The sequence below is a fragment of the Rhipicephalus microplus genome, chromosome 8, assembly GCF_043290135.1.
Source record: "Rhipicephalus microplus isolate Deutch F79 chromosome 8, USDA_Rmic, whole genome shotgun sequence".
NCBI lineage: Eukaryota > Metazoa > Arthropoda > Arachnida > Ixodida > Ixodidae > Rhipicephalus > Rhipicephalus microplus.
This window is the reverse complement of record NC_134707.1, coordinates 20,258,674-20,284,831: the sequence shown is the minus strand read 5'-3', so window position 1 is coordinate 20,284,831 and position 26,158 is coordinate 20,258,674. Positions and strand designations below refer to the sequence as shown.

The 26,158-nt window shown below is 44.2% G+C and overlaps 2 protein-coding genes across 8 annotated transcripts in view; both read right to left on the bottom strand.

The window, feature by feature from the left end:
• LOC119165248 (venom protease) overlaps positions 1 to 26,158 on the bottom strand; it is a 112,047-nt gene that overhangs the window by 40,789 nt on the left and 45,100 nt on the right. The window contains exons 1-2 of one of the 7 annotated variants that reach the window (XM_075871247.1): positions 10,046 to 10,292; positions 2,063 to 2,141 (exon numbers count right to left, since the gene is read on the bottom strand). The exons of 4 other annotated variants lie outside the window; for them this stretch is intronic. In XM_075871247.1, the coding sequence (XP_075727362.1) occupies positions 2,063 to 2,141; positions 10,046 to 10,162 (196 nt within the window). In that variant the 5' untranslated portion in view covers positions 10,163 to 10,292. Of the gene's footprint in view, positions 1 to 2,062; positions 2,142 to 10,045; positions 10,293 to 26,158 lie in introns of those variants that run through there. 2 more of the 7 variants (XM_075871246.1, XM_075871249.1) reach the window with 2 other exon arrangements.
• On the bottom strand, positions 21,150 to 23,342 carry LOC142768854 (tryptase beta-2-like). The gene is made up of 2 exons (XM_075871253.1): positions 23,209 to 23,342; positions 21,150 to 21,491 (listed from the first exon to the last, which is right to left on the bottom strand). Exons 1-2 carry the CDS (start codon positions 23,302 to 23,304, stop codon positions 21,243 to 21,245), a joined length of 345 nt encoding a protein of 114 aa, XP_075727368.1. The 5' UTR covers positions 23,305 to 23,342; the 3' UTR covers positions 21,150 to 21,242.

Here is a 26,158-nt window from a genome sequence, read left to right as displayed (position 1 = left end):
AGTTTCGAGCCCCACTGTGTCTTTGATGCTAGGTGTTTTTTTTTTAAATTCGTCCGATGTGGTTCCGCACACCGGAGGCGGCTGCGGACAACTGAGAGTGACCCGAGTGGTGATCTCATTATAGCTTTCGCTGTAGATTAATGATGAAAGGGGGCACCCTTGATTCAGGGATCCTCGCAGTGGTATTTGATTACTGACTCCTTTATTCACAACTTACTGCACTATGCGGAACCGGTACGCCATTGCAGCGCCATCTCTACTAACCTGGCCGATGTGGACATGACCTAATACACACACAAAAACGTCATGGGGGTCCCTATAAGAAGATTTCTCGAATGTATTTGTAGCATGACTGCTCTAGCATTCAACATTCGTCACAACATTCTAATATAGAACGGGCGACACCAGAGTTTTGTCGTAATCGAACGTCCTTTAAACCAAATGTCTGATGAGGTCCTACTATCTCAGTGAACACAGTTTGTAGTCTTATCTTGTGGAAAATACTAAGTTAGGCAGACAGGTCATTGTTTGAACAATAAATAATTGAATTAGAGGGCTTCATTGAGCGGAACACCTTGTTGTAATCTTTCTTTACATTGCTGAGTGCGGATGCGCACCCTTGTTATCAGAAACTAAGGTGCTTGCAAGATTAAAAGGATAGGTTACACGAGCAATTGAGGAAGCACATTTGATTGAGAGATCGGGCAAGACATGCGTAGCGAGGCCCCTTATCATGCTGCATGCCACTGAGTTAGATTATTTGAGCTCCTGACACTAATACAATTCATAATTATATTTTTGCTAATGTGAATCGTGACATTGACTTTGTTCACGTGCGTTCATTTGTGTGTGACTTTCGAATAAATTCAGTTGATAGTTTGCGCTTGTCCGTCTCTCATCCCTATTTTGCGCTAAAAACTACTGTAAGAAATGGGAATCGCCCGCCAGCTTACGTCGCCGCGCTGACATAGCGCAGGAAGCAGGCGAATACAAAACCGTGGAGAGTGGCCTAGGGAGAAAAAAAAAGAGAAAAAGAAGAAAAAATGCGTCTATTTGCGTGCAAGTATCCTTTTGTTTGTACGTTACTATCAAAGAGCCGCTCATTCCAGGAGTCCTCTAAAACTAAAGTACCCACAAAACAAATCCCACGAGGAAAACAAATTTTTCTTTTTTTTGTGGTTCGCTGTTTCTTGTCCTTTTCTATCCCATCCTCTTTCGGCAAATTAAATACTTATTTTAATATTTCATTGCTTTTTAAGGTTTCCACCACCAGAGCAGCAATCATCGCAACACGATTCATCCTTACTAATAGGCTACATCTCTTTCTTGTATCTCAAAGTCGGTCAATCTGCACCTCCTGTTATACTCAGTGATGTGTAATAAAAAAACTTAAGAGTGTGTGGATTGGTTATTGCACACCTGACGTGCCACAGCACACCTGACCTGACATGGTGCAGGATCAACGTAGAGGCAATGCTTTGCCGACAGTGCGTAAGAAAGAACAGTGGATCTTCTTCATGAGGGTTGTCGGCGCATGCGCGGTGGCAGTGACTAAACGCAGGCCGCCAATTTTGAAGGTCACAACGTGGTGACAGGAGCGAACAATGTGGCACATGGCAACGCAGCATCGAGAATTCTCTTGAAAAGTAGCAGGGCACCAATATTTTTGACTGGCGCGGCTTAATACTTTGCGAGCCACGTACTCTCAACTTACACTTTGGTTTTCTCTAGTGGAGGCGCAGTTCTGACTTGAAAATGTGCTTTCCTCTGCTGTGTTCAAGCTGTGGCGCGTTTGTGCCGTCATAAGCATTACACTTTTTGTTTTGCTGTCATACACACTGGTTGCGCACATCTTTGTTTGAAGTTTGTTTTTATGTCAAAATGTATTGCGCCCTTTTTACGATGTTGGAGGCCCTATACATTGTTTTGCCTTCGTATTTAGGGCGTCTAAAATGCACTTTTGAAATGCCTAAACAGTACAATATGAGATGCACGAATATTACCTCAATCGCCACGGGAAAACGAAGTACAAAGATCACAATAAAAGCAGCACAAATCTCACCGAAGATGACGATCCCAGGAGAAGGCTTACGCCTATGGCGAGAAAAATCATGGCGGCCAAGATACCCGATCCTCGTTATCTGCACAGTATGCATAGCGAGTGTTAGCATGGCAAACTGTGGGTGCTGATTTAACTTTTTCTGAGGCGGCCGACGCATAGACGGCGGCACGTGGGTGTATCAGTGACAGCGTGCCTTGTTCGTAAGAACATACCAGGTTTGGAACAGCAGATATCAGCAGACTTTAACTGTTCCCACTTCCCTGCAGTAATCACATTTTCTGTCCAAAAATCAAAGAGTTATTCTATACAATTTAACTTTTTAAACTAAACATTCGTTCGCCTGAGAACGCAGCTAGAATAGCCTTTGGCTGTTCCGTGGCTTTCTGTTACTATTTAGTGAACGAGTTAATAAGTAAATCAATCAGTCAATCAATGCAAGCTGTAAGGTCTAGAACCTAGCTTTTTACGCTGGCGTGATTTGCAGAGCACAAGCCCGCCTGTGTGATTATCGGAACCTACAGAAGTAGAGAGAAGATAAAATCACAACTATAATATCTTAATTTCTCCGCAAAGAACAGTAGGTACTGCTTAGAAAATATCAATTTGCAAACAAAAGACAGATAATCTTGAACAATACTGCAGTGGAACATGCTCGATATGATATTGGCGAGGAACGTTCAATGCAAGTGCAAGTGCTGCCCAGACACGGCATATGTGCAGAATAAAATGCGCATGACTATCACCTTCGGTGAAATATTCCTTTGTGCGCAAGCCAGAATACCTACCGTAGAAGCGAATCACAGTGTGCAGACAATGCAGAACTGCAAGAACATGACCCGTTGTGACAGGTCTCAATCCTAATTTAGAGACGTGACTTGCTCTTATCCTATCTGCGCACTGATTGCAAAAAAGAGTGTGCAAACACTCATCTAATGACAAATTATGCGTAATTTTGGGCCACCGTCTCCAAGTATCATTTTGATTTAAATATTTTGGCCAATGATGTACAAAGTATAACGATACGTTGGAGGTGGTGTGTTCCGGCATGAGTTTCAAACTGCTTTATTCACCTTTCGCAGAATGCTCCTTTCCAGCAGATCACTGTCACATGTAATTTGACTAGATTATCCTAATTGGTTCACAAAAACAGAGCATAACTGGCCGTAAAATAATGAGTTAAATATATGCGTTATGATAGCAATAAATTGCTGTGATGGGCAGGGTTATTCGTGCTATTTATTCTGCTTGCTCCAAGTTTGATCTCCAGAGTCTTGGTATAAAAATGCGTAAAATCCACGCTTTTCTGTTCAATCGGTCACAATGGATGCCACATAGCGACAAAGTTTACGGTCTTTTCAGAAAAACTATACAACACTTTTAATTAGTACTGTGGATAGCCTCGAATAACTTATTATAACCATTTAGTTTTTTATGTCACAAGCGCTATAGTAACTGCACATTGCGCCAGCTTCGGCAAGAAAGGTAATGGCAAATCTAAATGCAAATGAAGTACCCCTTGCTTTCTTACATAGGCTTTCGATTCAATAATTTTATGAATATCAAACTGAATTGCGAAATAAATAGGCTAGCGTGGCTTCCTTTTCTACCTTTGCTTTTGCCTGCGGCAAAGATATCGCTTTCTCCAGCCTGAAAATATTTCTAAACACTTATCCTAGCCACACTTGTGAGGTCTGTAAGACCTAGGTAGCCTCAGTTACGCGTGTTCTGGACACTCTCTTTAAGGAGGGTCCAAAACACGCGAATTTCTTGCTAAAGAACGCTCTTGAATTCCGCTAGGTGGCGCGACAGTCTACGAACATTGCGAATACGAGGCGTCCGGCTGAAACGAGTCATTTTTCGTATAAATGGACACCATAGGACACGGACGAACCTCGAAAAGAAAGTGCTCGTGGCAATAACTCACCGGCTAACCTAGAAAAGACAACCCGGTGCTTAGAAGCCAGCCTTGTAGGTCCCAGCACGGATGGGGAAGTAAATATAGGAGACACTATCTTTATGATTCAATTCAAGCATTCTTTATGAAATTTTATAACGAGGAATCAAGAAAAAATGTGCAGTGACTCATATAAAGAGGTCTATTGTGACATACGAGCAAGTGGCGTGCGGAATATAAGATTTAAAAATGTACACCTGAGGATGCTGTTTTTAGAAAGTTTGTTCCCCCAACCGCTTCTTCATGGGATTTTTCAGACGTGGCTCTAACTAGCGAAGCATTTGACATAAACTTTCTCTCACACTTTAAAATCAGCATTGTTCCGATTGGAGACGTACAAGTGTCTAGCCCGGTGTCAATCAGTGAAGTGAGAGGAAGCCTTCATTCACAATGATGCATCTAGGCCTGAAATACGTGTTAAAGCATATGCCAGAATATAATTCCTTCTTTGAAATATACAAAAGAGGAAGGTTCAGGAGAAGCTTCATGGTTGAAAAAATAAAAAAAAATTCAAAGGAGGAGCAGGAGGGGGGTGTCACTGGAGCCACTGTTTTGACAGATGTTCCTGTCTTGTCGAAATGACTTCTCCAAACGTCCGTTCCAGGAAGATTTATGAAATTGTTGAGGATTAACGTCAAGACAACACGATACGATAGTGAGAGATGCCGCTGTGGTGTGTTCCGGAAATTTTAACCACCTGTAGTCTCGTGACGTGCACAATCATCTAATCTCCCGAGAATTAAGCGCTTCCTTTCCATCAAAATGCAACCGCTGTAGCTTCAATTCCTTCCAGCGTCATCGCGCACTGCGAAAAATTCGAGCACTGCTACAACTACAGAACCATAGTATATAGGGGCATAAACTTAGGCACAGGGATAAGCAGCGGGGCAGTCGTCACCCACCCTAGTTACCTAAGAAGTAGGCATAAGAGGCCTAATCTAGCACTACTTGTTTACTTTGGTTTACTTTTCATTGAAACTCAAATGGACTATACATATCCAACTCACAATATCAAAAGTGACTATAATGTAGTTGTTCATCCTCAAAATTTTCAAATCAGCGTCAAAAGATGTGAAAGAAACACTGTACTTTTTGCATAATAAATTCATTCTAGAATACGTCTCTATGATTTCGGACCCTTAACAGGGGTATCTGACGCAAGCAATAAAATAACTTCAATTCAGGTAACACTATTCGCCTGCAGTACCTGCGATCATTTAGAAAATGTCCCTGAAATAAAAAATAATTGGTGGGCAGAAATGCTTTAGCAGCATGAAGAAAAACTCGGGGCTCAAATTTTCCACCGTCATTTTTTTACATTCAAACAGGCATTAGTGTTCAACATGTCAGAAACATTCATTTTGGTTAGGCATAGCCACTCCTAGAAAGCACACGTGCATAGTTGCAACACAAATTATTTATTGAATCCCCCCCCCCCCCCCCGTGAACTGTACTCTCTGTACGTGTAACCGAAAAAGCTATGTTTCTGTATATGATAACTAGAATTTTTATTCCGAATCGTGTGTACAATAATGTGTATTTGTCTTAGTTTCTTTTTGTCTATTAGCTTTGAACACGCTAACAACCTATTGTTTACCATGATGTTTCCCTGTTTCATTTATTTTCATTGTTTATCATTAAAAAAATGTAGAATGTTACACTAAATATGTCTCCCCTGCGATAACACCTTCGAGGCAACGCAGGTATCCTGTGAATGAATAAATAGATAAATAAAATATGGGTGCTGCGATGAACTTTTGCAATTTTTGAATGTCTTTGCACCAGTAAATTGGCTCTGTCAACGAGTAGAAAAAGCCTACTAATGTACAATTGCAACGTGCATACTACGACATAAATCTTTCTTTTGTTAATCGACGAACAGCCGCAATGCGTAAGCTTAGCTGCGCAGGTTGTTGGCGCTGTTGCTGATAATAACGATCAGTCATACGTAAATCAACGACTCGTGTAATTCTCAAGAAGGCCCAATATTGTGCGAGGAGGCCGGGTAGTTAACCAGTACACAACCGCTATGCTGTCGTACACCAGGGCAAAGAAGGAGTGGTTTGATGGCTAGGGGCATGAATGAAAATATAAACAGACAGAGAGCACACACTTCAAGCAGCACAAGCGCATGCAATACTTTATGTGGCCGCTCGCCAGCAGAACCCTTTTAAAAGAAAAAAACGAGTGACTCGTCGATTTCCCGGGTTGCAATCGTGCTTGTGAAGCCTCAAAAAAGCTGCGTGACGCGAAAGGTATAAAAATTTGAACAACAACGCATGCACACTAACTACCGGAGCCAGACAAACCGAAAAATGCTACGAAGTGAGACGTGCAGCTTGTGACGTCATTGCAGCAGGTGACGCCTGATAGTCTTATCGTAAAGCTGAACCCACTGTTTCCGGTTGCCTCTAGAATAGGCCCATCATGTTAAAAAGTGGTTGTCGAGATATGGCAGTGTCATGTGATGTAATCACGATGTCAAGTGTTTGCGATCTCTAATGTCATAGTGTGACGTCTTCACTCTGATAAGGTCACATGGTTTTTTCGGCTAAACCCCTGTGAGCTTTTTCGAGTGTCTCGCCCAAGTTTTGCTGCCGGGAGTTCCAACACAAGCACGTGAGGTTTTTGCGTGAAACATAAACAAAATGTGAAATAAAAAGAGGTGAAGGGTGTCATCGCATCAGCGTGACGTAATTCTTCAAAGAAACGATGGCCAAGTCATTAGAACATTCGCTTAGCATACAGAAGGCAAAGTGTTTGATTTCCGGTACAACCGAGCAGCAACCATTTTGGCTGACGGGCTGAGAGGCGCCCTGTCCTGGTGATGCATGTTGCGAGAATATGGACTTTCATTTCCGCTTTTTTTTCTTTAACACTTCTTTCTGCTCCGCCGATCGACAGGCAAACAAACAAAGAACTTTATTAAGAACTGGATGTGGTGCTCAACTCGGGGTGACACCGAACGAAGCTGCACCGTGCTTCCTTGTGTGTTGACGTAACATAGGTATTTGTTCTCCCCTAACTCCTTTCACGAAATACAGCGGTTTATGGACTGCAGTCATTGCGAAGGACCAAAGTGGCGCATTGTATGCTTTAATGCCTCACATTTCTGTGAACGGCCAGTGAGATGGCGCCTTTTATAATATTAGTTATAGAGATGCGATACCCCTTCTCAATTCATTTTGGCCTCATGGCAACAGAGCCACGGTGGTCTAGTGGCTATAAGGTACTCGGCTGCTGACCCGCAGGTCGCGGGATCGAATGCAGGCTGCGGCAGAATTTTCGGTGGAAGCGAAAATGCTGTAGGCTCGTGCGCTCAGATTTGGCCACACGTCAAAAAACCCTAGGGTGGTTGAAATTTCCGGAGCCCTCCTCCACAGCGTCTCTCATAATCATATGGTGGTTTTGAAACTCTAAGCGCCATATATCAATCGTGGCTCCGGCACGTACGCCGGACGGGCCGACCTAGCGTTTTTGCTGCCGTTATAGGGATGGTGCAGCTCCCGAAAAGGCGTAGCTCTGAGGTTAGGCTGAGGTTAGGTGAGGTTAGGCTGCTTGGCCGCGAACAGCGGTGGCTCTCTTTTGTAACGCCGCAGCGGCAGTACATTTTCTGCTTCGGCTGTATCGGCCTTATATTCGATTGTTTGGCATGCACTGTATGTCGTTACATTCGGCTAGATTGGCTGTGTGTTACGTAAAAGCAGTAAATAGATGTTCACGTGTTCACTCTACGAAGGTTTATATTGTATTCATTTGTTCTGAGGGCACCTCCTCCTTAAACCACATATTGTGCAACCATAGCTTGGTGAGCAGGAGATGGGTTCAGCACAATAAATATTCGCCTTCTTTCACCACCGATGGCGACGCTACGAGTGACGCTCCGGTGACACAATTCCAAGGTTTAGTTTTCGTCGCTTCTTAGGAGCTGGCTATAACGTTTTCATTACAGTTCGTTCACGGATAACGAGATTCCTCGATTGCTAACTGTGTTTTTTTTTCTGGGGCTAGTTTCACAGGAGGCTGCCAGTATTACAGAAGGTCAAAGAAACATTTCAATTTGCTCCACCACCTCGATACCCAAAGACATTGAAGTCAAGATCATGCCCCCGAGTTGGTAGTGTAATTCATTGGGCTAGGTGGTGTTGAAATATCTTACATAACAGCACGTACATCTCGCCAAGAGAAATAGCGAGAGGCCATGCCTCTCCGGTAGCAAAGAGTCATAAATTTCAGGGCTTATTTGAAAAACTTAGCGTTCTATAAGCAACTCTTGAGTTAGGTGAAAATTCACGTTTCACTCAGAGCTGCCGTTATATAGGCTTAATTGAGTAGAAGCGTTTGCCGACAAAGTGAAATTCATACGTTCACTGGGGTTATTCACCCGTTCACTATTATTATTAACCCGTTCGAGGTTATTCCCCCATACGTTCACCGGGGTTAGATATTCATACAAAGTGCAGTATAGCAACGAGAAAATGCAAACATAACACACTTTGGCTAAATTCTTGCAGACGTATGTGGCCGAAAATGTGTATTAATATTGCTGAGTTTCAAACACCTTACATAAGCTCCTTTACTTAACATGTACCAAAATCGGTATAAAGAAAGGTACGGTACTTGTAAAATACTTTTTTTTTTCACACCAACACTCAAACAACAGTCTGCAAATATGAAAGGCAACCACGTGAGCAAAAACTTTTTTCTCTCCGAAATATTCAAGCAGTTCACTATCCTCAGTGCATTAAATTAGCACTATTTTTTTTTTCAAACACATTTGCCATAGCCGCAAAATTGGCTGGAAAATGTCGAATAAAGTGACCCTGTTACCTTCACTCAATGACCATTGCATACTGCTAAATTAGGGCCATTTGTTTCAATCAAGCTGTCAGGGTGAGAAAGCATAACTCCTTCCCAATGCAGCGTAGGCTGTTCAGTGGCTGTGCGTGTTGTGTTCCCAGATAGATATGCTGCCCAGTCTTACATTTTGGCTGCAACACATGCTTAGATACCGTGCAGTATGTATAACATTAAAGTGTTTTTGTGCAACAAAAAAATTTATACGCTTCACATAGCGAAAATACCTTTAACATCGGAAGTACATAGCGAAGTTAAACGCCAAAGCGAGGCGATGGCAATAAAACTCTGAATAACAAGAATATTATGAAAGTTACACATGATGGTAACAATCTGAATAAAATGTGCTCGAACGTTAGCAGTTATGTTCAAACGAGCGTTTGCGCTGTTCAAGTAGGCAATTCGACCACACACACAGACTAAAGGTCTGTTCAAACAGAAGTCCAGCTTCAGTGCTCGATCCGCTAGATAGGCACGGCTGTCGGCAGTGTCACGCTACATTGCGGGTGAACGAAAATACCGGTGATGACACATTTAACGAAATTGAATGTATTAGCAAGTAGGCAAACTTCGCGAGGCGCACCTAACGCGAAACAACATGCTGTGTTGTCACCCGATGCATCAACCCGGGTTATCACGGTAGTGTTACCGCACAAAACGAAAAAGAACCGAAAAGAACGACATGGACACCAGGCCCTTGTTTTCCGTTCTCGGTCTTTTTGTGCAATAAGAAAAAAAAGGAAGTAAATGAACTACCGACATGCCCACGCATATGCGTCTTACATACGGTTGATGCTTAGAGCTAACAGGCGCCGTCCCCACACATGTTTTAATTAGTAAACTAAAATTGATGTGCAGCACGAGCGAGCCCCGTTAAAAACGGCTGCCAACAAAGGGCACCGCAAAAATCTGTTCAATTTCTTCGCTGAACCTCAGCGGCGCACGCTCACTCTGCTTTGTACTTCAAACAATCTAAACAAACAAACAAACAAAACTTGCCCACAATCACACTTCGCCATCATCCCCGTGAAACAGTTCGGACAAATATTCTCGCTAAGTAAAAATATGCTGATTTGTCATCAACTAGTTGAACAAAATTGTTTGAAGGCGTTATTCTCGTGCTCACGCAGTTAACAAAGCGCTGAACGGAACAACGTGAGAGCGGTACTCACTATTTCACTCCGAGTGCTCCACAATATGAATCCACAGGTCCAGTCTTCAGGATGGTGCAGCTTCGCAATAGTCAGCACTGACAGAACACACTGGTGGAGCACAGAGCGCAGGCACATTTCAAACTAAACACCGACTAATAAACTCTACCGATCGAGAAGCCACGCGCACCAAACGCACACACACGGGAGGGTTTATCGCCAGCGCACGCAGTGACATGTAAGACGATGTCGACTTCTTCCCCGCGCTGTGCGCCCGGCGCGCAGCAATACCGGGCAGCCACGGAGGAAGGCGGGCAGCCAAGGTTGTCTGGGCGACGAGACTTGATGGCGCCCTGTGGCGCTCTCAGACCGGCTACATGCGGTTTAACGCTTGCTCCGGCACTGCTGATAGCGTGGGCGCTGCTTTTTTTTTTTTTTTGCGGCAGCGATTTGTTGCGTTATACTCGTTCGTTAACAGTGCATCTGAATCGCAGTGAACTTGGTGACAGTGCAGTGCGGCCAGCACGAGCTACTAGTCAGAACGCGCCTTTATACTCAGGAGCAATGTTTAGCGCACCTTCACCGACCTAATGTAGTGAATTTTGGTAAAAAAGCTAAGCTGATGCTTTTTGCTTAGCTCTATGGGTCTTTGGGGACTGCAAATTCAAGGTCACGCAGGCGATATTTCATCAGCACTTTAATTTCGGTAAATACATTGCAACATTGCATGCATCGGCCGTCACACTATTCGATGAGAACATATTGCCACGTGTGTACTGCTAGGAAGACGAAGACGACAGCGCATACGCGCATCTGCACGCTTTTATGCAGCAAGCAATGACAAGAAAGAAGAGGAACGCTCTGGCACGCAGTAAATAAAAATAATGACCTGCTGCTACTTTCTCAACCTGTTAATTACTACTTCTACATTCACGTTACGGCAATACATTTGTACTTAGCTTGCAGTCCTTGGAACAAGACCACGGCTGAGAATATTTCATCAATGCTGTTTTCTCACTACCTACAAAGTAAAGGCTTTGACCGAAGCACGTCTGCTCGGGAAGTTACATAAATTAAAGGAAGGGGATCCACACACACAAAAAAAAAAAACGGGGAATGAGAGAGAACTAGAGAATGCGTTTCGGCTCCCCTGAGGAGAGCTTTGTTCGCAATTTAGTCCACAAGGCTTCCGTCATTGTGAGCAAGGCTGCGTCAAGGTCACCGAAATGTCCTTATTCTGCATTTTTCTTTATGGTCGGCGTCCTGTTCCTGATTTCCATGACGCACTCTTAAGGACACATGAAGATGAACACTCGCTACAGTAATTAAATAAAACGTGCCTGCTAAAAATACATGAAGTCAATGTTTGTTTTTAAGGGACCTGATAGCCTGATGACGTGGTGGCTATGGCTAAACAACTGTGCTGTTTTTTTTTGTAGGTGGTGGTTGTTTTATCTCTAGATTTAAAAGCTTCGATCTTATGGGGGAGGGGGGAGTGTTCTATGCATGGCTACACCAATGTGCGCAACATTAGCTTGTTCAGGTAAATCAGTGTACTTTGTGAGCGTTGACTAATCACGCAAATGACACAGATGAAAGAAACAGGTACAGGAGAATTGGCCCTTACTCTATTGAACAAGCGTCGCTCCTATTGTATCCTCCATGTTATAGTAGTTTGCGTGGTTTATCGATGAAAACTGCGTTTCGGTCACACTACTTTCTGCTTCGATTCATTACTATACTCGCAAGCAGGTAGTAGTGGGGGCCTTGCTGGTATCAAGATGGTTAACGTATACTAACAGTACAAGCAAAACGGCCCGAAAATGTCGTGCATTTGTAGCCTTGTAGGCACGTGTGCTCAGATTTGGGTGCACGTTAAAGAACCCCAGGTGGTCGAAATTTCCTGTGCCCTCCACTACAGCGTCTCTCAGAATCGTATGATGGTTTTGGGTCGTTAAACCCCACATATCAATCAATTATTTGTAGCCTTGCTCATTACACCCCAAATATAAGGGTGTAAATGGGTGTTTGAGGGTGTTTTAATTACCAACACCCCAAATGTCAAAAATGGAACGTTAAAAGGGTGTTCATAAGGGTGCTTTTAATGCGTACACCCGTTTTACACCTTTTAGGGTGTAAATTTTTTTAAATTGACGTCTGTTCTCGCTTTTCCTGGTTATATGTAAATCGTCAGTCAGCTGTGGCACATACCCGCTGGTTGTATACGAGTATGTGCCTCACGTATCAGACATAAAGGGTTCGACGAGGTACAGGAGGGTATTGTCACATCATTCGTGTCATGTCCAGGGAGTCACAATAATAGAACCAACTTACATTCTTATACTACTAACCATAGACCTGACACTACCTAAATACACGATGAACTCGGCAGACTTCAAACTTTTGCGAGAAATTCCTTCATGTACAAGAATAAAGTATGGCTCTAAAAGCCCAAGGAACAGCTATGCGGCATTGTAGAACATGAGTATGACGTTTCACACAGAACTATATAGCACCAAAAGTGTCTGACAAGCACCGAGATGAGCATACCTTCCCTCACATTGAGCCAATAGCATTTTCCAGGAATGTGAATAGTCCCAGATCAGTTATGATCGCTTATCTTTGACATTTGCAGAGCACTACATTAACTAATTCGAGGTCTAGCATATAGAGAGTAAAAAAAATATGCTTGGCTTCCGCTTTTTAGCTTGTTTTGTGTTTGGCTTAAGGAAAACAGCAACTTCCTCAGCCTAGGGTGATTCGAATTGACATTGTCAGGGTGATTTTTGAAAATTGAGTACTCGCGGCAACTCATACGGGCCTTAAGAAACCCGTGTCATGGCAGGATGTCTTCATTTCAGCACTAAAGTGCACGAAAATATTACAGGTTACAGAGCAAGTGCTTATTTTCCTTTTGCGTTAAATTGAAAACACGCTGGAGAATGTGCCAAATGGGCCAGCCACATGTTTTTATCAGTGCTGTATATACGTTGAATAAATATTTGTATGACAGCACAAACGACAATGAAATGAGTGGAACTTCAAAAAAAGTTGGCGCAAAAGAACGAAGACGAAAAAAAATACACGCGAAGGTGCACTTTGTCGTACATGTGTGCTTTTGTGCCAGTGTCGTTGTGCTGCCTTTTTTCGTGTAGTTTATAGTGCTCTTCTTCTTGTCCTTTTGTCGTCGTTTTGACCTCGCGCTATAACAATCGTAATGTGACACCAATTATCCCAACCCACCACACTTCTAAGTTATTCGAATCCTCTCACATTAAAAGTGTTTCGTCGTCGAAGTGGTAGGAAAAAAAAACACGCGAAATTATTATAGACTACATTCACCAGAGATCCCTTCAAGATGAACCAGTTTCAGCGCTCTCAAAATGACGATATTTAGGTCTACAAGGTATGGCCGAAAGCGTCTATCATACTTGCATATCACAAGTCGTGGCAAGAACTGTGAAATAAGGCTTAGTACCCAAGGTAATAACTCACTGTACTAACGTAGGAGTGGTCACCGCGTGCTTCAAAGGGGGTCATGTACAGCCTAACATGAATTTGGAAAGTTATTACAGGTGATTTCTTTGCAATTCAAAGGACATTTTTTTCGAAATAATGTTTTGGAAGAACCGAGACAGAAAAAGGAACAATGATGGCTGACTCATATAAGCAGGTCTATTGTGTCATAGAAGAAACCTGCGTGCTGCAATATAACATCAAAAACAGACGTATCAGGACTCCGTTTTTAGAAGGCTCGTTCTTCCAGCAGTTTGCACAGGCGTTGCAGGGGCGTAGTTCGAATGAGCTTGGCGTTGGAGATAAAGGGTTGGCAACATGTTTGACACATCATTGTCCTGATCAGAAAATCGCAATTATACTGCCCCGCATCCAGGATAGCAGTGATGAAAGCCAAAATTCAAAATGGCGTCGCTAGGCCAGGAATACTCCCAAGAAGCTGTCTGTCTGGAGATCTGCTTTTTGCAGTGTGTAGTATAAATCAGCACGACAGACTGACTAGTTAATAATAGTATGCGGGGTTTGATGTCTCAAAACCACGATATGATTATCAGAGACGTGGTAGTGAAGGGCTCCAGAAATTTTGACAATCTGGTATTCTTGAAAGCTCGCTGGTGTCGCACAGTTTATGGGCCTCTGGCGTTTCGCCTGCATTGGAATACGACCATCGAAGTCTAGATCGAACCCAGTATGTTTGCGTCAGCAGCCGAGCACCCTTAGCGGACGAATTGACTACCATTCTGACATTTTGTGACGTTAGTCGCCGAAATTAAGCAGGACGACTAAGTATTTCCTGGACACAATCTCGAAGAGACTTACTGCCTCTTTCACTTGCGGATAGATTTCGTCGCATATGTTTTTTTCTGCTAAATGAAGTACAGCCGCAGTCGACATGTGGCTGTACCCATGCGAGTCCTTCATTCTTTTGTAAGCGCTGGAGTTGATTACTATCGATATCAACTAACTTTCGTTGGCAATTAACTGACCTTTAGTTGTGCAATGAACCAAACCAGCCTCTATCTCTATAGATGGAGACACACACATGCGCATGCTCACGTTCACAGTAACGTGAGCATGCGCTCACGTTACTGTGAACGCATACTCATATGGTGGTTTTGGGACGTTAAACCACCATACTCATATGGTGGTTTAACGTCCCAAAACCACCATATGAGTATGAGGGACGCTGTAGTGGAGGGCTCCGGAAGTTTCGACCAGCTGGGGTTCTTTAACGATCACCCAAATCTGAGCACACGGGCCTACAAAATTTCCGCCTCCATCGGAAATGCAGCCGCTACGGCCGGGATTAGAACCCGCGACCTGCAGGTCAGCAGCCGAGTACCTTAGCCACTAGACCACCGCGGCGGGGCAATGTTGAAATCGCGGCTGGTTGATCACACAACATGGTTCAAAAGGTGGTGCAACTAAAGTACGGCTTTCAATGAAGCGGAGAGCCATTCTGCATTATAGCGGAAAAAGAGGTCTTGGACTGATCTTTTCCCCATCGGGCTCGTGGCGTGGTTCTCCGGCTGCTCATGCGCCTAAGCGAGCGATTTCCTGGCACATTCCAAACAAAGCAAAATTGAAAACGTCAGAGCGGCGGCCACACCATGCGTTGAAAACGTTAATTTTTTTTTTCTGTCCCTATTGCATGCCACCGCTACTTTCAGAATTCATTCCATTTTGCCCGTTTTCAGAGCACGAAACTTTGTACCGAATCAAAGTTATTCGTGCAGAGCACTGAAAGCTAACAGTTTCCACTTCTTCAAAGTTGTTTCGGGAGATACGCCGCTAGAAACAAACGGAGCGTACGCACCGGCAGCGTTGGTGGTGGATTAAGCCGGCTGTGAAAACCCAGACACGTTGGGGCATGCCGACTCACTGGTGCTGCTCCTTCTTCTACTTCGAGTGTTATAGCGACCGCAATCCAAACCAGGCTGCCGATGAACGCGTGACTGTCGAGGCCATGAACTTCGTCCTGCTGCACGGGTAGCTTAGAATTGCACCAACGCGAGCCACCACTGACGTCTTGGCCACCATGTTGAATTTGCGATCGGTTGGTCACATCACGTGCTTTGAGCTAGTGCATTCGAAGCCATAAAGCGCAAAGGCGTATCTCGAGGCGAAAAATTGGTCTAGGACAGATAGATTCGCGTGACCCTCGGGGCGTGGTTTTTCGGTCGCTTAGGTGGTGAAGGGAGTGAACTTCCGGTGAGATTTGCCGCTTTGCTCCTTTCGAAGCCAAATGTAAACGCGCCTATGCGGAGACCATTGCCGCTTCCTGGCTCTTCGAAGCATAATGTGAACGCGTGTTGACTACGTCGTCCTCATATCGCTGTTTATTGGCACTTGAAACGTCATGGCGCGGTACTTCACTTCACCGCTCAGAGATGGCGGCACCTCCCTGTTACGCCTAAGGTCACTAGATGAAAACTTGTTTTATCTAGGGACCTTAACCACGCCTAGCCCTGCAAGTATAGGGCAGTGTTATAGAGAGAATCGGTAGACAGTTCAGTAGTGCGTCCGCAGCAGCCGTATGGATGCAGCCTCTCATTGCGAATGGCTGGCACGGACGGCTGCTATGGACGCGCAACTAAATCTGTCTGGTGATAGACATAAGGCTCGTTTGTTAAAACTCGTGTGTGTATCTGTGGCGTGTTGGGTAGAGCACCGACCACCTACTGCCGTGAACCGAGAGTATGGGGTTCCGATTTTAGGCGGAAGCTTTACTTCTGGTTTCTTTCTTTTTAGTGTTAACGTGCTTTTTAGCAACGTGTTGCCCGTGCTGAAAATTGATAAGTAAAATTATGGTGGAGCTCGGTATAAAACACTGTCGTGCCAAAATATTCATAACCTGTACGAATTCGAGTTTGCCGTGTTTCTGTCTTTTACAGGCGTAATTCCTTATCTGAAATACGAACTCGAGAGGTATCATTTCTTGCGCTACAGAGGTGCGGAGGTTTGATCATGCGATGCGTGTGCTTCGCATTCAGGAATACCCAATTGTCAAGTCTGAACGAATGAATACTGCGACACAAAAAGAAGATTTGTACCACAACATCGTTCGCAAGTTTCACCAATACAAATAAATTCATGACAATTTTGAATTTAATTAAAAGCGCAGGTATTGATAAAGAAAACGAAGATTGCGTAACATATTTTAAGCAATCGGTGAAAGTGCACAAACACCAACAAACGAAGAAAAGAACAACACAAGTGCCTACTGACAACTGAAATTTGTATTCAAAATACGGAAAATATTTAGGTCAGAAACCACTTGTGTGTGACTTACCGCAAAAAAGTAGCCTACAGATGGGTGTCAACATCCGCGATCGCTGCATCGTGTAATATGCTATAAAGCACCGGGCGGCACAGCTGTCACTTACTTTGAAGTAAAAATTGCCCTCCCCCCCCTCCCAGTAGGGAATCCTGAGGATTCGACTGCGGCGGTTCACGCGTGAGAACCAAGCGTTAGAAAAAAATGTTTTTTTTTCTTATACCGTGCAGACAATAGTGCCGTTCGCTGCACGTGTCATTTTTCTGTCACGAAAAAAACGGTATGCGTTTTCAGCCCTAGTAGATAGCGTACCCGGTAAAAAATACTATAAAGTGAACAAAACGAACAGCGTTCCCGGCTCGGTGTTGGCGTTTCATAGCGGCTTATCAACCGCACATTTTCGGATGCTCTTGAGAGTCGCCCAATCAGCGAACGGTCGAGAGTGAGGTGCAGGCGGACTAGAAAGTGGGGCGCAGGGCAGAAAGAGAGTGAACGGTGAGAGAAGAGCGGCGAAGAACTGCACCTACCCTCTCATACACTCTCTCGCCGCACATTCTCTGGTTGCTAGAAAGAAGGGTAAGCATGCGCGGCTGAAGCTGTTGCTATGGGTGACGAGGTGCCGCGGACGCCACAGACAACGCCGGATGCCTGACATAGCCCGACTAAGAAATGCATTCCCATATAAAAGAATTGGCAGCAAAAAAAAACACGCCTTTTTATTTACTGCTTTTCTCTCAGAGTGTTCCTCAATAAATGTAGCAATGAATCATTATAGACGGATCCCAGGTTATTTGCTCCAACGCGTCATTTCAAAGCGTGCGTCCTCTTCGGCGTGTTTTCAATAGATGAATTGCAATTCTGTCAACGCCTTCACACAACGCCCGATGGACACCTTACCGAAAGCGTCGCCTTGACCCATATCAACTATACACACCAAAATAGCTATGCAATGGTATAACAACTAGCCTGCTTTGCCTGGAACACGAAAAATCGTGATCAGCCAAAAGCTAAGAAAGAACGCGCGTTACGTTCATTTCTAATGAGGCAGCGGCGTTCAATAGCTTTAACATGCCGTGCTCAAGTTTAGCGCTAAATTATTCGCGCTCCTCTATCTGTAACACCAATTTTTTTTTTATTCCACTCTCACCGTTAAATACTACAACTACCACAGCTTTCCAAGATCACAAGGACATGTTCCGTTAAATCAATCATTATTCATAGGCGTTACTCGTAGGAATAGTGTAGTATCGCTAAGCGTCCACGTGGATACATTTACGTGATACATCTCTTTAGCTTTCAAAGACCGAGAGACTTTGTATACACTCTCTTGTATCCATGTAGAGTAAGCATTGGCCTACTGCTGTAAGGTGGCGTTTCACTTTTTTGTTATACATATTTCTAGAATAGATCGATGAAGAATGATTTTTTTCTTTCTCAGAACCCATAATGCCACCTTTTGCAAAAATAGTCACAAACATTTTAATAAGACACTTTCATCCCAAACGTTGTTCCTGAAATTTTAGGTGAGCATATCAATTTCGAAAGTAGTGCCTTAAAAGGGTTAAAGGAATCATGCCCAAACCTTCGAACAGAAAACTACACTAAGCAGCTCGGAGCGGCTGCGGGACAAACGCATTAGTGCGGCCCTTCTGGCCCCCTTGAGCGAAAAAGTTTTATCAAATTTGAAAGCCGAGCTGTAAGGTTCGGCTCATTATGCAAGTTTGACTCATCAGTATTTCCAACCTGCATGGTGTGTCGCACTTCCTCAAGATGGTTGGGCTGACGTACAGTGCTCACTTGATGCTTTCCGCAGGGAAGAACTTAGGTAGAACTTGTGGGTTATCAAAAGAAATACGGAGGGCACAGTAGTGAGCTGCTTCGCGAGTTAGGTGACGCATAAGGATGGCCCATCAAGGTGTGATCAAACCTGCCATTGCATTGCCGTGATCCTAATTGAAGGCCGGTTTTTTTGAGGAACCAAGATTCTTTCGTGGTACAAAAAAAAAAAATGACACGTTAGCTTGTTGACGCTTCTTACATTTTGAAGGCCAGAGACAGGTGGGAAAAAAGTCCTTCATAACAATATACAGTGCAGACAGTGAATACCTGCATACGCACTTGTATGCTGTGTCAAGTGTTTATTCACGCGCACGTGCTTTTTTATCTATGTATCTCGCGTCTTTTGAATAAAATATTTCATTTGTTAGTACGTCGTTGTGCTGTTCGTTAACCCAGTTGTTCAAGTTTTTAGCTCTTTCCTTGATAGCATCCTACGAACTTGCCTACCAATCTATTCTTCGAAATTATAGCAGTAGGGTGGGCGTATCATATTGGTCTACTCAATTTATATAGAAATAATATCTTTGCTGTCCCTTACACATGTCGAAAATGCCAGGAAGTATTGGAATATTGCGAGAGTTTCATAAAATCATCAAATCCTCGTTGGGCCCATTACTGCTTGGCATTTTTACGCAGGGTCCCGCCATGGTGGTCTTGTGGCCAAGGTACTCGGCTGCTAACCCTCAGGTTGCGGGATCGAATCCCGGCTGAGGCGAAATGGAGGCAAAAATGTTGTAGGCCCCTGTGCTCAAATTTGGGTGGAGGGTAAAGAACCCCAGATGGTAGAAATTTTCGAAGCCCTCCACTACGGCATCTCTCATAATCATATAGTGGTTTTGGGAAGTTAATGCCTACATATCAATAAATCATTTTCACGCGGGGTTCTAACTTGAAGGTGCCGATATCTCGCCCCGATATCTGATAAAAGGCCACGCTGTTCTAATTTTCAAGATTTTTTGACAAGAGAACGGCGTCATCCTGATGGCTGCTATTACATTGCGTAAGGTTAAATTAAAGTGTTACGTGCTGGATTTCTTTCCACTTCTCAATAATTGGCAGAAAAAAACGTGAAATCTATTGCTGGCGACAAAATTATTGTACATATTCCAAAAACTACATTGTTTCAGGGTTTACATTAGAAAGTTCCCGACTATTTGGTAACTTTATCTGGACATCAAGGAATGAGTCACTGAGGCCTGTCAATGTTTTTAGGCCAGTTACTGCACGTGGCCTTTGTTTCATGCCCTTGTTTATTAGATAATTGGTACCACGTTTTTTTTTCATTTTCACGACTGTGCTCATTAGCTGCTTAAAACATTACTAAAGGTGAATCTAGGTGATGATTCAGCAAGTTTCATATTGTTGGCTAGTTTTGCACCACCTCATTATTTGTAACCGGTCAGTACGTTTGCACACTCATGCTCTAATGGCCGTTTGTTTTCTCACAGCAGAGAATAACTATACAACAGTATATCACGAGAAAAAGGCAATCATACACTTGGCAATGTTTCCTCTGGAGGTGCGCCGTCTCGTGGCGTGCATAGTGTGTACACGTCTCACTTCAAAAGCAGTACAGCTCAGTACGTGTACTGACTGACGTTAGTGATGGTGACTCGACAGAATACAGAAAGCAGATACGATCGTTCACTGAAATATTCACCACAGTCAAATGCACTTTTGGAAGGAAGACGCACACAAGCCTGCACCAATAGAAACGCAGTCTTGAGTGGCGTCATGAGCCTGATTGTATGTGACTACGCCCCTTTGGAAAACATTGAAAAGTGCTTAAGCGGGACTGTTGCTTTTGTCATCGAGATCATAGGCTGCCGCGCTTCGGTTGTCTGGGAGGCGCTTCTAAGAACTTCCTAAGTAGCATCAAACCACCGGAAGGTTCCGTTGGCACAATTCAGTGTGCATATTGCTCTAATAAATATTCACCAGCAGGTCATACATGTGGTAAGCTAGTAATATTTAGAGTACCATTCATAGTTACAAAGAACACTCAAATGAGCACCTGATGCATTGGGGCAATATAACTGCAAGTAGATGAAAAAACATAGTTCATGCGTGGCACAAGTCAATCACAAGAAGTCCGAACAGTCAATCAGCAGCAGCAATATGTAAATACACGCCACAATGCTGCTAGGAATGAGCCAAATTCGGACACGATGCACGCGAAAGTGTTCCCTCTAACTGCAAACCCATCATTACATACTACTGGTTGCGATACATTTTATTTTTTGTATTTAATATGTTGCGTTAAGGATGGCTGATGATTTGGTTCCATGCAGTAACTTTATACATTCTACAATTGACACATTGTTGAACAATGTATAATATTGCGTCATTGCGTCATCAGTGTGCAACACTTTTGTGAAATTCATGCTGCCACATGTGCCGGAACTACCCAAGAAACGTTGGGCACTCGTCATGTGTATCGACACACCTCTAGTCCAATTTTCTCAGTGTACTGTGTTCTTTTCACACCGGAATAAAAAAAATGTTTGCCTTTATTTTGTGATTTTGTTTCAATTTCTTTATTAGTACCTCATCAAGGCTGAGTGCGAAGAAAAAAAGCGTAGCTTCTCACAAAAATTGGATGAGGGGGGGTGATTGTGACACGGTGGACAGTCCCAGCGGCATGGGCACTGCGTTCGTGTAGGCCCTGTCGTAGGAGGCCACTACTTGCTTTAGCCAGGGTGCAAACACATCGACGCGCGTGTAAACTCCCGGTACATTTTCTCTTGCGCAGCCCCTGCCGAACGAGACGATGCCCACTTGCACGTAGCGGCGCCCACCGCTAACTCGATACATGGCGGGTCCTCCAGAGTCACCCTGAAGAAGAGAGAGTATAGGATTCATGACACGCGTGTTTTGGAGGAGGATATTTGGCATAGCGTTGAATATGAAAGTGCACACCAGTGTAGTACACTTTGACGAAAAAAAAGCTAGTAAATACATTACTCGTTACTTAAAGAAAGAAGAATGCGTTAACACCCTAAGTTACTTCCAAAAAACGGTAACGTGTTACCGTTACAGAAAAAGAAGTAAAGGACGTTACCTCTGACATTACATCTGAATCAAAAGTTTATTCAATGTCTTTGCTGCAGGAACCCAGATTAGAATTTTTTTTATCTCATTTTTATGTTTCACATAAAGCTCACAACTCCAAGAATGCTTATATACCCAAAATGTTCTTTTACCTAGAACTTTTTTGTACAAATGCACCTGACTTTAGCAACGTTACAGAAGCATAAAGATTCATGTACAGTTATGTGCGAAGGCTTCTGGCTCATTGCCTTATGGTGAAGCCATTGTTCTCAATGTGACATACTTAAGTCAAATTCAATCATACACACCATCCACAAAGAAAGCAAAGGCTCCTGGCTCAATGCCTTATGGTTAAGCTATTCTTCTCAATGTGACACACTTATGTGAAATTCTATCATACACACCATCCGCAATAAAACACCACTGAACTCTCAAAAATTTACAGTAATAAGCTTTTGCCTGACCGTAGCAGCAATTCTAGTTAAGATTGTCGAAATCAAAACTGGTGATTCTGCCTCCAATATTACAAACTGAGCGCCAGCAGGCAATTGCGGAAGCCTGCTTAGGTACATCTATCGAATTGACGGGGAGTTTGGGGGAATTATTTCCCTGATTATGACACCATATGTCTCTTGGTAAGTACGTGTCGTCGCGTTTTCGCCACCAAAAATCATGGTACATGCCTCATGGACAGCGGAGCCCATGCCCAGACTACCTGCAAGGAAAAAGCCCATACTGCAGCGTGCTTGTACTAGCAAGCTAGATGCGGGTTTTCTTAGTTGTGAAAAAATGTTTCAATTACCTAGTAAAAAGAAACAAATATTTTGCATAGACATTTCTTTGCACGTTGCCGAATTTTGAAAGCATTTATGTGAGAGTGTTTAAGACCAGCTTCGCTTGCTGAGGAGTTATATAGCGAGAAACGGAATTGCTGTTACAGAAATAAAGAAGAAAAATATGTTTTAAAAACAATGTTATTCAGGGCTATCATCTGTGTAGCATCGATTATGTAGGAGTTATCATAAATTATTGTGCATTTAGGCATTTTTCGACAGTACTTTTCTCGCTCTTCGAATTTCAAACAATGTCACTTTGCTGTCTATTATGCATACATATCATACACTAAATTTCTTTTTTTTGTGGCTGTAATATTTGTGTTTTATGGTCATGAACTTTGGAATACGACAGGTAATGAAATTGGTGCCTCTGAGCTGAATATCTTTGATAATTTCTGTCTCATTGTTATACACCTGAAAGAACAAGCTCCTTTTCAGGCTACGGGATGGTTTGTACATAAAACAGAATATGTTCTGTCGAATCTAAAATATTCCTTTTTGGATCCGGGTATCCGCAGCACCTCCACTACTTTAGAACGAAGTTTATTGATGTTGGTAGTGCCTCAGAAGGAGGCTTGTGCACCGGCGCAAATAAATCCCGTTTCACTTGGCAGGCTTCGCTGCTTGTTATACCGAAACTGCTCAAGTGAGGTTTGGCATCATACCTGGCAAGAGTCGGTTGCGGTCAGGTAGGCGCAATACATCACGCGACTGTCGAACGCGAGGTAGTTGGCCGAACATATATGGTTAGGTTGAACCATGACAGTTGTATATTTGAGGTAGTTCGTCGAAGGTCCACCTGCAAATCAGTCAAAAAAGAAGTATCGGTGGCATGTTACACTTTAACAACTGCAGGCAAAAGCTCACAGCAATAAGTTATTCAATCCTGTAACGAACTTCCTGATTTCTGCACCTCATGTGGTATTGCATTACTTCAAGAGATTGGTTCACGTTTGACCGATGGAAGATATAATCTGATGGTCTAATCATGCGCCTAATCTTATGTGGTCACGATGACGGCAATGATTTCATTGATTTCTGAAATTATAACGCTGCCGCTAGGGGGTGCGGCCTCTCCACTCAGCGCTCACATGGAGAAAGTGGAGTGGTTTTTGATGCTCTACCGATGTGAGGCGTTCGACGTAGACGAGCCATCATCGCTGGTTTAATGAGCAGGCGAAGACGCACTGTGAAGAGTAAAAGTGCAATGTCGAGATACGCCGTGGTAGGGGCGGCCAGCCGGCAGGAGAAAGAGCACGAGCGCCGGTGGCTCGTAGCGCAAGGCGCTTGAATGTTCCTATGATTCTGGCTCGCTGGATGCCATGGCCACTGCTCTACTTCGGCATGTCGCTTCGGTCCACAACTGTACGTGTTCGTATGCTATTTAAACCAGTGATTTCGGCTCATCTACGTCGGATTCCATCATGTCGCTACGAATTGTTGACTATGGACACACGGGCAAGTGACTGGTGCTGCGGCCATTCTTGTTCCAGTCAGCACTAGCCTCGCAGCCACTATTCAACCACCCCCTCCCCCCTTCACCATTCCGGACATCTCGCCTAGAGTCATGGTTCGAGAATTTCGCAATGGTATTGGAGTACAACAGCATCTGGCTCCAAGAATTCATGTACGATTTACTAGACTATATCTTTCACGTGACCTCAACCGCCACCTCACGCACTTCTGGAGCTCTCGCCCTTACGCTGATCTGAGTTATGCCGTGCTCCGCTATTATGGCATCATACATTGCTTATTTTATAAGAGAAACTCCCTGGTACTTGAATCTCTTTCATCTACCTGCACGCCTGCTACATCAGGGCAAACTCAAACTGATCTGCTGCTAACAACAGTGGCTACAACGGCGATGAAGGCCATCCTACCATGTTCATCGACCCGTCGTTTGAGAGAACCACAGCCTCGGAGTCCATGGTTTTTTTCTCAAGCGTGCCGGTTTTGCCACCTTTCTCAACCACGGATTCGGTGGCAGCCACTATTTCACGCACCGTCGGAATCGCTGCGGAATCTTGCTCAGCTGTACCATCTGCCCTGGGCGATTTGACAATCCCCACCCAGCCAGCTGATGCAGCTGTCCCAACACCTATGAAAGCCCGTGACGCCACTCACAACATGAACTCAGGGCCCGCTGTCACGCTGCACACCTTCAAGTTTCTTACCACACCGGCGCCTGCTACTCAAGTTCTCGTATACTGCCAGCCTCATCACAACTTTTCCTCCTACGTCTAAAGTGACAGCTAAGACTTTCAAGACCTGCCTGCGAGGATTTGCTCACACTTGCGTGAGGAGCAATGCCACGCGCACTGTCGCCAACGCCACTGTGCACTGTACCTCAATACCTAGCACAATACCATCCGCTGTATTGGCAGCCATTCCTCATCACCGCCGACGTCTAGTCATCAAGTCAGGAAAGGCAGCGTCACATCGCGGCGCTGAGCCATGCCCCCACGACAGGATGTCGAAAATTGCTTCCTTTTACAACTTCCTTTTTTATTAACCTCTCTCGCACTCTGTCACGCCTAGGTGCAGTGCACGGCCCTTCGTCTGTACAGATCATGCATTGCGCTGTCCACAGACGCACCATTGTCGGCACTCAAGAAGCTATAACGTGCGTTGCTTGTTGCGACGTCGACCACGGCGTTCGCACCACTTCAACCACCACCATTTTCTACGTGCCCCTCTGCTTTGCTCGCTGCTGCTAGTGAGGTGCAACCATTGGGGTACCCGCCCGTTGAGTGGTTGCGAATGCCGCCCCCCAGAACTGTCAGATTCCTCAGGCAAGCACGTGCTGAGGTGCTCAAAAACGGCTTGGCTCCTTTAATAGGGTCTATTACGTCGACGTGGCCGGATCGTAACCGACGGGTTACTACATGGCGAAAGTGATATATCAAAGAACGCAGGTTTCGCTTTCAAAGCCACAAACTCAAGTGAGGCGGAAGAGGTGACCATCGCATTGACGGTATGCTATTCTAAATCCCAACAAATAGTTACGGACTCTCGAAGAGCCTGCGAGAGCTAACTGACAGGGGAAGTTTCTCTGCTGGTCAATATATTATTATATAAAACTGAGCATCAGATATCGCAATCCCACTCCAAAGCAGCTTATAATGACTTCGAGACAACGGGGTGTCCAAAATAACGAGGCTGTACATGCAGCAGACCCCGCGCCTATTTCCCTAGAAGTGTGTCGTGGCCCTATTAGGCATGAACGTTCAACATATTTAACACGGTTCTGAGAAATAAAAACCTACTACATTGAGCAACGCCACTTCTATTACACACCAGCGAAGAAGCTCTAAATTGAAGAAGAGTGCCCAGCAACGCCCACAGGCGAAGACGCAGCTCTGTCCTGCCATACTTAAATACTATAACCCCAAAATAAGTGGGAGTGCCACACTTTGGTGAAGTGGCCAACAATTACCATATGATCTCGGCCTGCCAAATGAACCGAAAGTTAGCCCCAATTCCCAACCCCGCGATAGAGGAAGATGACCCTGCTGAATAGCTTAAAAGTAGAGCAACAGCGAACAATGGTCCAGCGGGCTTGGATGGCGACTTCGACATTTGACGTACCAGATTAGGAATGTTGACCAGTGCAGT

Coding starts and splice junctions, on each gene's coding strand:
- LOC142768854 (XM_075871253.1), bottom strand. CDS start 23,304: ATGGTTCAACCTAACCATATATGTTCGGCCAACTACCTCGCGTTCGAC. Junction 21,492..23,208: donor CCGCAACCGACTCTTGCCAG/GTATGATGCCAA, acceptor TCTCTTCTTCAG/GGTGACTCTGGAGGACCCGC.